General features: G+C 40.1%; 1 protein-coding gene across 1 annotated transcript in view; it reads right to left on the reverse strand.

Moving 5' to 3' along the window:
• The window catches only part of ACOXL (acyl-CoA oxidase like), a 531,229-nt gene that overhangs the window by 354,537 nt on the left and 159,712 nt on the right, over nt 1-16,980 (reverse strand). The window contains exon 10 of the mRNA XM_036753019.1: nt 5,261-5,295. Coding sequence (XP_036608914.1) covers nt 5,261-5,295 — 35 coding nt within the window. The remainder of the gene's footprint in view (nt 1-5,260; nt 5,296-16,980) is intronic.

Below are 16,980 nucleotides of genomic sequence, written 5' to 3' on the forward strand. Positions count from 1 at the left end.
CTGTGTGACCCTGGGCAAGTCGCTTACCCCTGTTTGCCTCAGTTTCCTCATCTGTAAAATGAGCTGGAGAAAGACATGACAAATCACTCCAGTATCTTTGTCAAGAAAACCCCAAAAAGGGATCATGAGTCAGATACAACTGAAAATGACTAACCAACAAAAATTTATCTAAAACAAAGAGCAAGCATTATCTATAACGGAGCTTTCACAAAAAGATCAGGCTTTCCCAATAAGATCAGGGGTGAAGGAAGGATGTCCATTACACCATTATTACTCATTATTGGTAGTAGTCATAAGACAAGAAAAAGAAATGAAGGAATAAAAACAGGCAATGAGGAAACAAAACTATTGCTCTTTGCAGATGATATGATGGTATTCTTAGAGAATCCTAGAGAAGCAACTAAAAAACTAGCTGAAACAATCAACAACTTCAACAAAGTTGCAAGACATAAAGTAAACCTACATAAATCATTAGCATTTATATATTATTACCAACAAAACCCAGCAGGAAAAAATAGAGAATTTCCATTTAAAATAACTGCAGATATTATAAAATACTTGGGAGTCTACCTGCCAAGACAAACCCAGGGACTATATGAACACAAGTACAAAACACCTTTCATACAAGTAAAAACAGATTTAAACAAGTGGAAAAATATTAATTGCTCACAGGTAGGCCAAGCCAATGTAACAAAAATGACAATTCTACCTAAATTAATTCACTTATTCAGTACCACACCAATCAAACTATCAAAGAAATATTTTATAGAGCTAGAGAAAAATAACAAAATTCATCTGGAAGAACAAACGGTCAAGAATATCAAGAAAATCAATTAAAAATGTGAAGGAAGGTAGTCTAGCAGTTCTAGATTTCAAACTTTATTAAAAAGCAGTAAGCATCAAAACTGGATAAGAAATAGATTGGAAGATCAGTGGAACAGATTAGGTACACAATATACAGCAGTAAATGACCATAGTTATCTAGTGTTTGATAAACCCAAAGATCCAAGTTTTGGAGGCAAGAACTCATTATTTGACAAAAATTGCTGGGAAAACTGAAGGCCAATTTGGCAGAAACCATGCAGAGACCAACATCTCACCCTATACACCAAAATAAAGTCAAAATGGATAAATTATTCAGACACAAAGGGTGATATCATAAGCATTTTGGGGGAACATAGAAAAATGTACCTGTCAGAACTATGGATAAGGAAAGAATTTATGACCAAACAAGAAATAGAAAAGATCACAGGACATAAAATGGATAATTTTGATTACATACAAATCCAATAAAGCCAAAATTGGAAGGAAAGTAGGAAACGGGGTGGGGGGGATTTACAGCAAGTTTCTCTGAGAAAAGTGTCATTTCTCAAATACATAAGGAATTGAGCCAAACCTGTAAAAATAAGAGCCATTTTCCAAAGATAAAAGTTCAAATGAGCAGGCAGTTTTCAGAAGAAGAAATCAAAGTTATCAATAGTCAAATTTTAAAATGCTTTAAATCTCTACTAATTAAAGAAATGCAAATTGAAACAATTCTGAGGTACCACCTTACACCTATCAGATTGGCTAACAAGACAGAAAAGGAAAATAATAAATACTGGAGGGGATGTGGAAAAAATAGGAACACTAATGCACTGTTTGTGGAGTTGTGAACTGGCTCAACCATTCTGGAGAATAATTTGGAACAATACTCAAAGGGGTATCAAATTATGCACACCCTTTGACCCAGCAATACCACTACTATGTCTGTATGCCCAAGAGATCAAAGAAAAGAGAAAAGGACCAATATGTACAAAAATATATGTACAAAAATATTTATAGCAGCTCTTTTATGGTAGCAAAGATTTGGAAACTGATGGGGATGCCCATCAACTGGTGAATGGCTGAACTACTTGTAGTATATGACTGTGATGGAATACCATTGTGCTATTATAAAAGATGATGAGCAAGATGGTTTCAGAAAAACCCTAGAAGATTTGTAAGAACTTATCTGAACAAAGTGAAGTGAACAGAACTAAGAGGATATCGTACATAGTAGCAATATTTTAACAGTGCCTGCTACAATCAAATGTGAAAGACTTAGCTCCTCTGATCAAGACAATGATCCAAGACAATTCCAATTCATTGTGGGTCCCATGATGATAAATGCTATCCACCACCAGAGAAAAAACTGATGAACTTCGAGTGTAGAGTGAAGCATATTTTTTTCACTTTCTTCATGTTTCTTGCTTTTTATTGTTTTTGTTTCAGTTTGGTTTTGCAATATGGATAATAAAGCAATATCTTTTGTATGACTTCACAGGTATAATTTATGTCATATTGCTTACTTTCCTGAGGGGTGGGGGAGGGACTTGAGGGAGAGAGAGTATCTGGAACTTAAAATTTTAAAAACAAATTAAAGGTAAAAATAAATAATTTTTAAAAAGGAAATGGGGAGGTGGAGTATGCTTGATTCATTAGCTCAGGTGGGAAGATGAATTCAACAAACATTTATTAAGAGCTTTACTTGCACAAGGCACCGGGAATGAGTGGCCATATGTCTGCAGTTCCAGCAAACTTGTGAAGAAAATTGGGAACATCCTCAAAGATGCCTTTGCACACATCATTGCACTGGGGTTACCACTTGCTTTGGAGATAACCTAGTTTTTCCCCATCTATTTTCTCATGGTAGCTTTGCATAAGACTCCAGGAGTTCAGTTGAAAGTGAAGTACAGCCCAGACTTTTTTAAACTAAGCTTGTCCTCCTACCCTGACCTTTCCTCCTCACAAAGCTCATCTCCTCCCCTTTAGCCCAATCACTGCTAATGATTGAACCATTTTCCATTGTCCAGGCTCTAAACTTTGGCACCACATTTGACTCACATCTCCGCTTGGTCACTATAGCAAACTCATCACCAAGCCCTGTTACCACCATCACCAGCCTTACTTCATAGCACCTCTTGGGATAATAGACCTTCTGTTAGAAATTACATGGGTAATGTAGGCATAAGAATTCAGAATCACTGCAATTTCAAATCCATTCAAAGGGCACCTACTAAGTGCAAAGAGCTATCCTAGGTGCTATGTGCTTTGGTGGCTTTCTACTGTTTCAAGGATAAAATGCAAACTCTTCACCATGACATTTAAAACTCTGAAGAGTCTGACTCCAGCCTATTTCACATTACCCCTCCCACCACTCATACCTAGTATTTTAGCCAAAATAGACTGTGAACTATTCCCTAAACTTAGAATTCCATCTCCCACTTCCACACCTTTGCTCAGGCTCTCCCATATACCTAGAAAGCATATACCCTTATCACTTCCTCTGACAAACCCCACCTTCCTTCAAGGAGCAGATCAGGTACCACCACTAACAGGAAGTCTTTTGTAAACCCCCTAGATGTTAGTGCTTCCTCCCTCTTCAATTTTATTATATTTACTTACATATGTAAATGTTACCTTATCCAAATGAAATGTAAACTCCCTGAAGGCAATTTTTTAAAATTTATCTTTGTCCATCCACAACACTTAACAACATACAGTGCATATGGTAGGTATTTAACAAATGCTTGTTGGATTAAATTGAGCTGAAGGGAAACAAACATAAAACCCAAGCCTTGCCTTCAAAGAACTTATAATCCAATAAGAAAAATTGAGATATTTCCCAAATAATAAAAATAGCTCTGAAAATCTTGGGCATTCTGATCAATGCAGGGACCAACCAAGACTTCAGTGGACTGATGAAGAACCCACCTCTTGAGTGATGGACTCAAGGTACAGAATGAGACATACAATTTTAAACAGTATCAAAATGGTCATTTGTTTTGATTGACTATATTTGTTACAAGCGCTTTGTTTTTCTTTTCTTTTTCAATGTAGAGGGGTGATGGGATGGCAAAGGGAATAGGGATGGGGTTGCAAAAAAAATACAAAGCAAAATGGGGGAGGGAGAGGAGAGACAAGCATTTACTATGCTCCTACTATGTGCCAGGAATAGTGCTAAATGCCTTAAAATATTACCTCATTTCATCCTTACAACAACCTTGGGTGGTAGGTGCTATTATTATCCCCATTTTACAGTTGGAGCAGACACAGGGGACCTCTCCAAGGTCCCACAGCTAGTAAATGTTTGAAACTGGGTTGAACTCAGTTCTACCTTACTCAGGCCCAGTGCTCTATCCATTGTACCAATATAACATGTGGTAATTAAATGAGAAGCACTAGCAAGTCCATGGACTTGGGGAAGAAAGGGGAGGAAAGACCTAAAATTCCTAAAAACCAACTTCTCAGAAGTATGCTCAGAATAAAGTTTGTTTTTAAGTATCTACCCTTCCACTCAATCTTATAACAAATATCTGCTAACCCAGCATTCAGAGGTCAAGGTTGCACCAGAGAAGACGGAAATCAAAAAGGAAACTCTACCGTCTGATCAGAAGCAACTTCTGAGTCCTTCCTCTCACCTCCCTCAATTAACATCTAGCAAAAAGACATCTTAAGCATTGTCTAACTAGATTTAAGGAAAGAACTGTCCCTTTCTGGATAAAGGATGTCAGGGAAGGGAAAAGCCTCAGGTAACCGCATATCATAAACGTGGAGGCTAGGTTGAGAATACAAAGTAGTCACTAGCTGTGGACAGAACCCGGCTGAGAGGTGGGAATGATTTCTTCACATTAACACTTTGGGGACAGGCCCAGGGGAAAATTCAGAAAGCTGCGAGTTATCTTTACAGATATAAAAAAGTTTTTTGTTGTGGGTTGGGGGGGGGGGGCGGAATTGGGAGGGGTCTGAACCTACAATTCCATTGGTATAGGGAACTCCCAGTGAGAAAACTCCCTCCATTAATGCAACTTGTATAGTGTTAAAAAATTGCCTGGGGACACTAAGAGGTTAAATCAACTGCCCGGAATCAAACAACCAGTAGGTGTTGGAGGTAGCACCTGAACCCAGGCCTTCCTGACTCCAAAGTCTGCTCTCAATTCACTATACCATATTACCTCTATTTACAATTCTGAACAAAGAGGACAAGTGACTTGACCAAGGTCACACCAGTCATAAGTAGCAGATAAACTAAGGATTCAAACCCATGTACCCAAAATCCAATGCTCTTTGCACCACACCATAGGACCAAACCAACTAACAGTGCCTGTAATTACTTTGCTAACAGACCCATTTTGTCAAGTAGCTACACAATAATGTCAACAAAATATTTATATTGTTATCAAATACAAACACTATAAATTGTCAGGTCTACCTCTTAAAAGAAGAAGAAAACATTTACCTGTGGCTATAGCGAATGGCTATTGTCAGACCAAGCTGTAATTAAAGAGAGAGAAAAAAATGAGTTAAATCTTGTCAAGCATGGTTTAAATTCAAAATAAATGAATGTTACATGGTCAATCATGTTGGGGGAAAACTATTCCCAACAAAATGCACGACTCTCAGCTCTTTCTACATGGGACATTTTCCATGTTGCCTCTTTAGTATGAACACAACATTCAAAGGAAATCCTAAAGATTGAAAAGCTACTGAAGAAGTCTAAAGGGTAGAATTGTAGATTAGAGCAAAGGTCTCCCTTGTAAGGAAAGAGCTTCCAAAGTAGAACATATTTAACTTTGAAACAAATAAACAAACAAAAAAAAAAGCCAAAAGGACCCGTGACCACAATGCTTGAATATTTCCAAGGTTCATTCCCAGACTGTTCCACATTACAAGTCACTGGCCCAGTGAAGGAAGGGGTCATGATGATCTGAAGCTGATAGCACATAAAAGTTTACAAATGCCTCTAGGCCTAGTTCTTTACCCCCTCTTTCTGCACCCAGCACTCCCCCTTGAAGCAAAAGAGAGACTGAGAAACAGCCCACACAGCACAGAGTGAAGTAGAGAACTGGAAATTATCTGATTGGTTTGATGAATGGAGACAGCCAACTCAGGGCCAAGAAATGTACTCTGGGGTCATCCAGTCAGGCTGTCAATGTTGATCAAGTTAACTGGGTAATTATCAAATCTTCACTTCCCTTTGGCTCTCCAGCCAGAGCATCTTAAGCTTTTATGTATACAAGACAAAGGAGACCTCGGTGAGAAGTTGTCTCTGAGGCAGATAAAAGTTTAAAAAAAAACATCAAAGAGTTTGAATGTATAGGATGTACTGGTCTGTAAAGGTCTGAGTCCTGCTGTGAGATGCTCTCTTCTCTATTACAAGTAACTTTATGTAGAGCACATATATAGTAAGTAATTTATAATTTACAGTCGTGTTCCATTTGGCCATGGAAGGGTACACAAGCAGACTTAACTATGATACCATAGGTACTCCTTCAATTTATGAATGAATTTTCCCATAGAAAGACTGTTCATTACCCTCCAAGGCTATGCTAGCCTATTTAACTCAGAAGGAAGGCAAACTGCATTGCTAAGAGTTCTATAGAGGGGTTCTTCACACACAGAAGGGGAATTTGCCACTTACTAGCTATGAGATTCTGGACAAGTTACTTAACATGGGATCAGGGATTAGAGCTAAAAGATTTAGAGGTAGAAGGAATCTTATCACTTAGTCCAACTTCCTCATTTTAAACATGGGGAAATTAAGGCCCAGAGAAGTTAGGTTGTTCAGGGTCACAAAACTTCTAAGTGTGTGAGGTGGGATTTAAACCCAGGTCTTCCTAACACCAAATCTAGCACTCTCTCTGCCACAGCATGCTGTCTCTTGGATTTAAAGTCAGTGGACCTGGAGTCCAAATTCCAGCTCTGCTACTTAATACCTGAATGATGTTGGACAAGCAACTTCACCTATCTGGTCCCCAGTTTATTCATCTGTAAAATGAGGGAGTTGAACTAGATGATCTCAAAGATCTCTTCCAGGACCAAATCTGTACTGCTGGGATCTTCCTCTATAAAATGAGGTGTTGGTGGTGGGAGTGGATCAGACTAAATCAGACCTCCCAATTCTAAATCAGTGATCATAAATTTTAGATTTTGACCCATTCTTGGGGACATAATGCAGTGATTTCATTCCCTTGTTACAAAATAAATAGAAGGCTGGCCTTGGAAGTCCTAAGCTCCACTACCAACTCTGACACATATTAATGGCATTAGCCAGGGAATCACTTAGCTTCTTGGTTCTTAGACAACTCTCTAAGAATGTACACTGCAGAAAAACTGTCACTCTACATTGATAGGGTTTCAACCCAGGAAGTTCCTGTATCAGTGAATTCCCAGGTCCAGACCCCATTCCCCAAATAGCTCCCTGTTGTTTTATACTTTTTATATTTCCATAGTTGCTTTCTGTAGTGGTTTCTAGAATAGGTTTTGCAACAAAGAAGCTCAGTCATGTTGAAAGCCTGCTCATCCCTTGTCCATTTATCAGAGGCTGAACTCAACAAATTCAGCCAATCACAAGCAGTGTGACCCCACTCTCCAAGGCTGCCATTAAACAATTGAATACAGTCTCTGCCCTAGAACCCAAACAAGCCCTTGGAAGGGTCAGTCAGTCAATGATCATTTACTAAGTGCTTACTGTGGGCCAAGCACTGTGCTAAATGGAAGAGAGATTGAGAAACAGCCCACATGGTGCAGAGTAAAGACCTGACAATTATCTGACTGTTTTAATGAATGGAGACAGCCAGCTTGGGGCCAAGAAATGCACTCTGGGATACAAGGGAAGGCAAAAGGATCTCTGCCTTCCAGGTGCTCACATTTTAATGGGAGAAACGACACGTGAATAACTATATACATACAAGATGTATGCAGTATAAATGGGAGATAGTCTCAGAGGGAAGGTGCTAGCAGTAGGGGGAGTAGGTACGTTAAATTCAATTCAGCAAACATGCTGCAGCCAGGAGGCACGATGGATAGAATGCTGGCCCCTGGAGTCAGGAGGACCTGAGTTCAAATCCTGTCTCAGACACTTACTAGCTATGTGACTCTGGGTAAGTCACTTAACCTTGTTTGCCTCAGTTTCCTTATCTGTAAAAATGAGCTGGAGAAGAAAATAGCAAACATTTTGTATCTTTTCCAAGAAAATCCAAAAGAGATCATGAAGAGTCTGACATGAATGAAATGACTCAACAACAAAAACATATAAGGAATAAAAGGCATTAAGGAAATCTCTTCTAGAATTTCCTTTTATCTTGAAGAAAACAACTTAGTGTGATGATCTCATCATTCCCAGTCATACACACTGTGCTAGAGGTCTTCTCTTTCTGACTCCCAGACTCTTTCTCTTCTTATCCAGACATTGCAGGGTTCATAAATGAGGTATTCAGATAAGCTGTACAAAAAAGAATCTGAGTAGGGTCTTCATCAATGTCAAAGTTGGTATTACTGAGTAGTGAGGGGTAGGGAGGAGGTCCTAGGTATTAAGGGAGTGGTTCCCAAGGAAAAGAATGGGGCTTTTGCCATGGCCTTGCTCCTCCCCTTTGGGTTACCTTACAGTACCTTTCCCCTCCCATGCCATGCCCCTCCCTGTTTTCTCCTCCTTCTTTTGGTTGTACTATCATAAATATGCAAACTTTGGTAAGTACTGTGAACTCGTTGGGTTCCACATGTATGTTCATTTCCCTTGTAATAAACCTAGTTTTCACATAAGTCTTGTGAAGTCATGATTTCCCGCTGACATAGGACAGAGAAGATGATACAACTCCCTTCCCATTCTTAACCCAGCACATGCTTTTTCTAGAACACACATTGGCTCACTTGCAAAAAATCTCCAGGGCCCTTAACATTTTCACACATACCAGTTCTCTTGAACATACTCTGCTTCACTCAAAAGCATTGGCTCCTAATTGGCAATATCTAATTTGGTGCTGAATCTTGTCATTTCTAATGACATCTATCACTTATGTCCCCATCTCTTCACCCACACAGCTACCACTCTAGTTATACCCTTGTCCCCTCATGCCTGTACTACTGAAACAGCCTTCTAATTAGTCTCTCTGCCTCCAGTCTCTTCCCCATTCTAATTTTTCCCAAATTTGAGTGCCAGTGATTTTCCTAAAGTGAAGGTCTAACCATGCTATGCTCTCTCCTCCCATATTCAATAAACTCCAGTGGCTCCCTATCACCTCCAGGATCAAATGCAAATAGACCTTTCTGGTCTTCTTATATTTTATTCCCCTCAGCACTCTCCATAATCCAGCTATATGGGCCTACTTTCTGTTCCTCAAATGCAACCCTTCAACTTCCAATTCCGTGCCTTTGCAATAGCTATCTCCCATGCCTGGACTACTCAGTCTCCCTCTTCTGCCTCTTAGTTTACCTGACTTCCTTCAAGACTCAACTCAAATCTTACCTTCTGCACATCTTTCTTAGTTCTCCTCCACCCAGTGCCTTCCCCTATGAGACTATAATCTGTCTATTCTATGTACTGGGGTAGCTAGGTGGCACCATATTGCATAGAGTGCCAAACCTGGAGTCAGGAAGACTCATCTTCCTGAATTCAAATTCGGACTCAGATACTTACTAGCTGTGTGACCCTGGGTAAGTCAACTTAACCCTGTTTGCCTCAGTTTCCTCATGTGTAAAATGAGCCAGATAAGGAAATGGCAAACCACTCCAGTATCTCTGCCAAGAAAAACCCCCAAAGGGGTCACGAAGACATGACTGAAATGACTGAACAACATTGTATCTCACGTGTACCTGTCAGTCAGTGTAGTCAATAGACATTTATTAAGCACCTACTATGTGTCAAGCACTGTGTGAAGGCCAAGGGATACAAAAAGAGGCAAAAAACAACCCCTACCCTCAAGAAGCTCACAATCTAATGGCAAATTTAGCTATTTACATGTTATTTCCTCCTTTAGAATGTGAGTTCCTTAAGGACAAGGACTGCGTTTTGCCTTTCTTTGTATCTCCAGTGTTTAACAGGGTTATCAGGAATATATTAAGTGCTTAATAAATGCTTATTGACTAATTGACTGGTCTCCCTGCCTCTCTCCCTCCCATTAAACCATCCCCCACACTGAGGCCAGATTGATATTCCTGCTTGCAATATTTTCTCCTTGACCTGAGAACTCTGGAATTTAGCTATGATATTCCTAGGAGTTTTCCTTGTGGGATCTTTTTCAAGAGGTGATTGGTAGATTCTTTCAATTTCTATTTTCCCCTCTGGTTCTAGAATATCAGGGCAGTTTTCTTTGATAATTTCTTGAAGGATGATGTCTAAGCTCTTTTTTTGATCATGGCTTTCAGATAGTCCAGTAATTTTTAGTTTCTCTCTCCTGGATATATTTTCCAGGTCAGTTGTTATTCCAATGAGATATTTCACATTGTCATCTATTTTTCATTCTTTTGATTTTGTTTTATAATTTCTTGATTTCTCTTAGAGTTATTAGCTTCCATTTGCTCCATGATAATTTTTAAGGAATTATTTTCTTTAATGAACTTTTGGACTTATTTTTCCATTTGGCCAATTCTTTTTAAGGCATTCTTCTCCTCATTGGCTTTTTGGACCTCTTTTGCCATTTAGGTTAGTCTATTTTTAAGGTGTTATTTTCTTCAGCATTTTTTTGGGGTCTCCTTTAGTAAGCTATTGACTTGTTTGTCATGCTTTTCTTACATCACTCTTATTTCTCTTCCCAATTTTTCCTTTACTTCTCTTCCTTGATTTTCAAAATCCTTTATGAGCTCCTCCATGGCCTGTGACCGATTCATATTTTTCTTGGAGGCTTTGGATGTAGGAGCTTTGATTTTGTTGTCTTCTTCTGGGTATATGTTTTGATCTTCTTTATCACCAAAGTAAGATTCTATAATCTGATTTTTTTCTGCTGTTTGCTCATTTTCCCAGCCAATTACTTGATTTTTTAGCTCTTTGTTAAGGTAGGACTCTGCTTCCAGAGTGGAGAGTACACTGTTCCAGGCTTCAGGGGTTTTGTGCAGCTATTTTCAGATATATTTCTAGGGACCTGTAAATTTTTAGTTCTTCCAAGGTTGTATGATGAAAGGAGAGGTGTTTACTCGTTTCCTGGCCTGTGCTTTGGTCTGTGAGTGACCACAAGCACTCTTTTCTGCCTTGGAACTATGAGGAGGATTCCCTCTCCACAGCTGTCACAATCTCTGCCACACCAGCACTCCTCCTCACCCCAGGACTGCCACCCCGGCCTGCAACCCAGATCCAAGCATGGGCAAATTAAGAGAATCCTGCCTCAGCACCAGCAAAGAGATTCCTGCAATCTACCTCTGATCAGCTACCTGATCCACCCACCATCTGTGGACTAGGAGCTCCAAAAGCAGCCACTACTGCTGCCGCTATCCTGGGGCTGAGGCCAGACCACACTCCTCTTTCACCCACAGATCTTTCCTACTGTCCTTCTAAGTTGTCTTTGGCATTTGTGGGTTGATAAATATGGAAAGAGCCACAGCTGCCAGTGATTCAGTGCCATGAGGCCTGCTCAGGTCCCATCTGTGCCAGCATGGTCCACTCTAGACTGTGTTCCTCTCCCAGCCCAGTGCAATAGACCTTTCCCGTTGACCATTCAGGTTGTCTTGGGCTGAAAATTTGTTTCACTTGGTCATTTTGTGGATTCTACTGCTCTAGAATTTGTTTAGAGTAATTTTTTACAGGTATTTGGAGGGGTTTGGGGGAAAATTCAAGAAAGTCCCTGCTCTCATTCTACCATCTTGGCCCCACCCCTCAGGTTGATATTCCTAAAGGAGAAGTTCTGTTATGGTATTCCCTTACTTCCTATTTCAGGATAAAACTCAGAATAAAATATGAACTCTGGCATTTAAAGCTCTTCATAATCTAGATCCAATCTATCTTTCTAGATTTAGTTCATATTACTCTCCCACCAACATAAGCAACATAAACATACATATCCTTTTTGTTGTTGTTCAGCCATTTTCAGTCCTGACTCTTCATGGCTCCTTTTTGGGCTTTTCTTGGATGGTATGGTATAATAACAATTTAGATTTGAAGATTTTTCCCACCCATTAATAGGCCCATGTGATCTACTTACACACAGGAAGCCTAAGTCATATGTGGTAGGAGGAGCTTGCTGAGAGGAAAAGGAAAGTATGTCACAGGAAACGCTGGGAGACAGCAGTTAGAGCCAAGGGAGTGAGCAGATGTGTGGTAGCCGGGCTGTGAGTGTGATTGTTGGTGGCAAGGTCCCAGCAGGGGGGTAGATGGCTTTGGGATGATGAGGTTCCATGCTGTGATACTGTATTTTAAGTTCCTTACTGTTATGATAAAGTGGGCTTACTGGCTCCGAGAGTTGGTTGCTGCTTGGATGGGCTGGCCTTATTGATTATGGGATTTGGTTCTCTGGTGTCTGAATAAATGTTTTACTCCTTCTGCCTTCTACAGGGGTGTTCCTAAAGTCTGGACGCATAGGTAAAAATGCATATTTTCAAGAAATGAAATGAATGAAATTTTCAACAACATTTTATTTAATTGGAATATTAACAAATAATACCTTCAATATGATTTCCCTCATTTGTGATGCATGATGTGCTTTGCAAGATTCACATAAACTTGATGCAATAACTCCACATTGCCATCAATTTTAGCACGTTCACTCTTTATTGGGTTGCATCTGTGATTTTCACTGAGTACACCTTCTCCTTTAGCATACCCCAAAAAAGAAGTCACTGAACAACACAGTCTTCTCTGAAATGGTTAATGAGATGTTAATGAGATTTCCCATGTGTCCGGACTTTAGGGACACCCTGTACATAGAGAGTCTCTCATATTTTGCAGTACAGAACTATGTAGGCATTTTCACAATTATCGTCAATGTTATGTTTATTGCCTTGCTAATACACATGGCTTGCTATTTCCTTCTCCTGCTTATTTTACAGATGAGGAAACTGAGGCAAACAGGGATAAGTGACTTGCTCAGGGTCACACAGCTAGTAAGTGTTGGAGACTGGATTCCAGGCCCCAAACTCTATCCACCATGTCACCTAACTGCCACACATACCCTATGTTTCACACACACACACACACACATACACGCACAAAATGGCCTATTTTCTATTCCCCATACATGACAATCTCTCTCCCACCTCTGTGGCATTAAATAGGCAATATCTCACGCCCAGAATGCTCTCTCCCCTTATCTCTGCCTCTTGGAAATCTCCATTTCCCCTTCTGGGCTCAGTTCAAGTGACTCCTCTGGCGCTGATCAACTCACCCTTCCAAGAAGTAAAGGGTGTTCTCTCTCCCCATCCAAATATTATTACATATCCATGTAGCTATATAGAGTGTATATTGTCTATGTATACGTTTTACATTAGATGAATATTGTTTCTCTCCCCCTTCCCTCATAGAGGAATATAATCTCCTTTTGGGTTAGGACTGGTTTGTTTTTATCTTTGTATCTCCAGCAACTAACACAGTGCCTGGCACATCAGGGGTGCTCAGTACAGGCTTGATGAATTGAAATGACTCACCCTACTGAATCTCAGTGTTATATTTCATATCAACAGTCCACACAATAAAGTTCCCTTCCATTCACCCTGAGGCAAGTTTCTCCTATAACACCTAACACAAACATCAACACTTCTTTTTTTTTTTCCTTTACAGAGTAGAGGGGTTTCTTTTTTTATTTTAAACATCCATTTTTAAATTTTGAGTTCCAAGTTTTCTCTCCCTCCAGCCCTTTCCCAACCCATTAAAAAGACAAGCAATATGGCACCCACGATCCACGGGAACTTGTGCAAATGTACTGACAATTCTTAGACAGACTCACAGGATCACAGACTACCCTTCTTCACATCTCTCTCCTCTTATAGTCAACTCTAAGGCTCTGTAGAAAGCGGCAGTGCAACCTTACAATTTCTGAGTCCTAAATGCATGCTGACATGAGATCCTTTGAAAATTCCTGCTTCATCAAAGACAAAGACATTTGTAAAACATGTGGAGGCACTGAAAACATATTTCCCACTTGTTCCATTAGTCACTGACTCAAAGATTTAAATTTTATAAACAGAATCAGCTGCCTGATAAGGACACTGAAACAGTCCTCACAGCATTGCAAACCTGGAGCCTTCTGAGATAAGCTTGGGATTACTTTGGATTTGACATTCACAATGACGCTCTCCAGTGGCATCTCTTGACCTATGTAAATTTGGCATTATTGATTCAAACTGAGAGGTGGTGTGGCAGAATAGATAGAGAGCTGCCTCAGAGTCTAGGGAGCCCTGGATTCAAGTCCTACTTCTGACAAATATGGACAGACAGGCTATGTGACCCTAGACAAATCACGTACCCTCTCAGCATCCTAGGCAGCTTTGTAAAACTGTAAACTGCAGAGCTAACTTTGATCAGGAGTGTCCTTTATGCCAATGAAATGACAAGTCTGGCCTCCCTCTCCCTTTCCTCCCAAAATGATTACTGGCAAAGATCTTGCCTACAATGTAACTACCTGCCCGCGTGTTACAGAGATTAAGCGAAGATAGTTTCTAATATTGTTGTCGATACTGTCCCTAACTCTATGGATAATACTGTCAGAGAATTCTAGTCAACAGGGCCAGTAGACAAAGGGAATGGAGGCTCTACCATTTTTGTAGGCACTTTCAATTACAAAAATACCTGCTTGGGGTGTGGGGTGTAACACCAATATTGGATTTACCAATGACAAGTCAAGTCAAATCTATAAGCATTTAGAAGGACCAGAATTCAGGAACACTTCAAATGACCAAGCTATAACATAGTGCAATTTTTTATCCATAAGGCAAAGAAAATAGAGATAGTAGGATAAATATTTTATATCAAAGTAAAATTATGATATCTGTTTATAATTAATTGTATTTAAAGTACATCTGCAGAGATAACAGAAATTATAGTAAGTTACAGTAAAATTACCTGCCCCCTACCTCCCAGGAAAAAAAAATTCACAACAATTTGTTTGATATTCCTGTTCCTTCTTAAGAGCTTACAATGTACCAGGTGCTGCACTAAGCACAAACAGAAACAAAAGGAAAGATATTCCCTGCCCTTGTAATGGGAGAAAACAATACATGAAGGGAAGCTGAAAGGGGAAGAGGGGTAGGAGGTAACCATGTGAGAGCACAGTGGAGAAAGAAGTCTAGAAAGTTGGGGGAGTCCCAGAGAGGAATGACGGAGTGAACATAGCTAGCCTGGGGGCCCTTCCTTGAAATGGAGGTACCAGGAGGAAATCAGATCAGAGTAAGTGGCCTCAGGGGTGAAAGGATCTTCTAGTCTGAGAAGGCTGTAGTGTGAGAGGGATCTTTCAGGACGGTGGACTACTGGATCATGGCGACCAAGGTGGCTTCCAGAATATGGAAGGATATGGAGCACAGATTCTGCAAGAAGCAGTAGAGCTTTGAGACAGAATGCTATTCAACACTGCCACTCATCCCAAAGCCCAGAAATTATCATGAAAAGTCAACATCACCTGTTACCTGGTGACCTTCATTATTTATATGACTTGAAACAAAGCCTTGGAATTACATTGCATCCAGATGATCAATGACAAGATGTCTTAGGTTAGTACTGTAGAAAAGGTGCTCATATAAGGGTGCAAATTGGGTATGCTATAACTGTTAATAACTGGCGAAGATACCTTCTGCAAAATTTTCTCACAAAGTAATCAGGAGGTATGTAGCTTCATAAAACTTCTGTCTCTCAGCACAACAACATAGGTGAGAGGGAATAACTCAGACACCTGTAAAGATGAAGTCAAAATCACTCTCACAGCAGTCTTTATACCTTAAAATAGGTAAAAACATATCAAATGAACAATCAATCACAAGTTTTAATCTAAGTGGAAAACCTTTGAGCTGGAGACAGACATTGCAATAAGGATCATGTTCAGATTGGCAAGGAAGATTTCACTGAATCTCAAGGGTCATCTATAAAACAAAGAAAATTGAGAAGGGGGTCATTAAAGAGGTTCAGGCAAGTGTGGCTTTTCAATACATTTATGAGGAGAAACCACCTCAGTGAGGAAGGGTAGGAGAGGCCTTAGGTTCAACCTTGGCTAGATCTTTTCCTTCAATGCAGAGATGGACCTTATGAGCTTCAAAGGGTATGGAGGATTTTTGACTTCCCATCTTCTTATCAGTGACCTAGCAAGATCAGCTGATGGTAATATCTATTTTAGGAGCCAAGGATAGACTAGACATAGATTCACATCTCCACAAAGGAGCCCAGAAAAGAATCTGTGATATGTCTAAGAGGGAAATTTCTTGAGCACCCCACAAAAGAGAGAAAAAGATTTCTAGCAAATAGATGCTCTGAGTTACCTCTTTTTCACATGTGCTCTCTAAGCTTGATCCCACTTTCCCCTGGACTCCGTATGTACTTGTTGGAAAGTGTGTCACAGACTTTTAGGGGGAAGTTTTGTACCAACTGTTCTTAATGTATCATCTTAATAAAAACCCCTTTGTAAAACTATTGAGGTTGCATGACTAAATTAATTCTCAATTGATAATCTTGGGGGGCAGCACACTGGTGGGGGCTCAAGCCAACAGCATTAGAGAATCACCCTCTGATTTTAAGGATAAGAACCCTAGAACCCTGAAGTGAGATGGTAGCCAAGCTCCAGGACTTGATCTTTCAGTAGGAGTGGAAGTTGGGATAAGGATCCTCAGAGTGTGTATAAGGTTATACACTCATGGCAGAGTGGCAACACAGGACTCAAGGTATGATGCAAGAAGTTTCTATTGTTTTCCTGGGCTCAACCTCAGGACTGTTTCTCCTTTCATCATGTTAGCAACTACAACTCTCCCCTGGCTTGAGCCTTCCCAGAGCAAAAGGACAAAGACTCATGTGGTGGAAGTGTCACTGGAGAAAATGTTGGAGAGGACCACCAGAGGCCAGGAGAGGGAGGGGGATGGGCCCCTAGCTGTTCACAAGGGCCAGAAGAGTTATATCCAATCAAAGTCTCTTCTAACTCCACATGGCCCTGTCACTTTTGCTTTAACCTTGTCTCCTTCACCTGTCTCTTCTATCATTTGTCTCCAATCAACTAATCCACACCACGTGGAAACAGAAGCCATACTGGAGATGTCTTCAGTAATGTCAATTGCTGGAAAAAT

This window comes from Trichosurus vulpecula, chromosome 3 (genome assembly GCF_011100635.1).
Source record: "Trichosurus vulpecula isolate mTriVul1 chromosome 3, mTriVul1.pri, whole genome shotgun sequence".
Lineage (NCBI taxonomy): Eukaryota > Metazoa > Chordata > Mammalia > Diprotodontia > Phalangeridae > Trichosurus > Trichosurus vulpecula.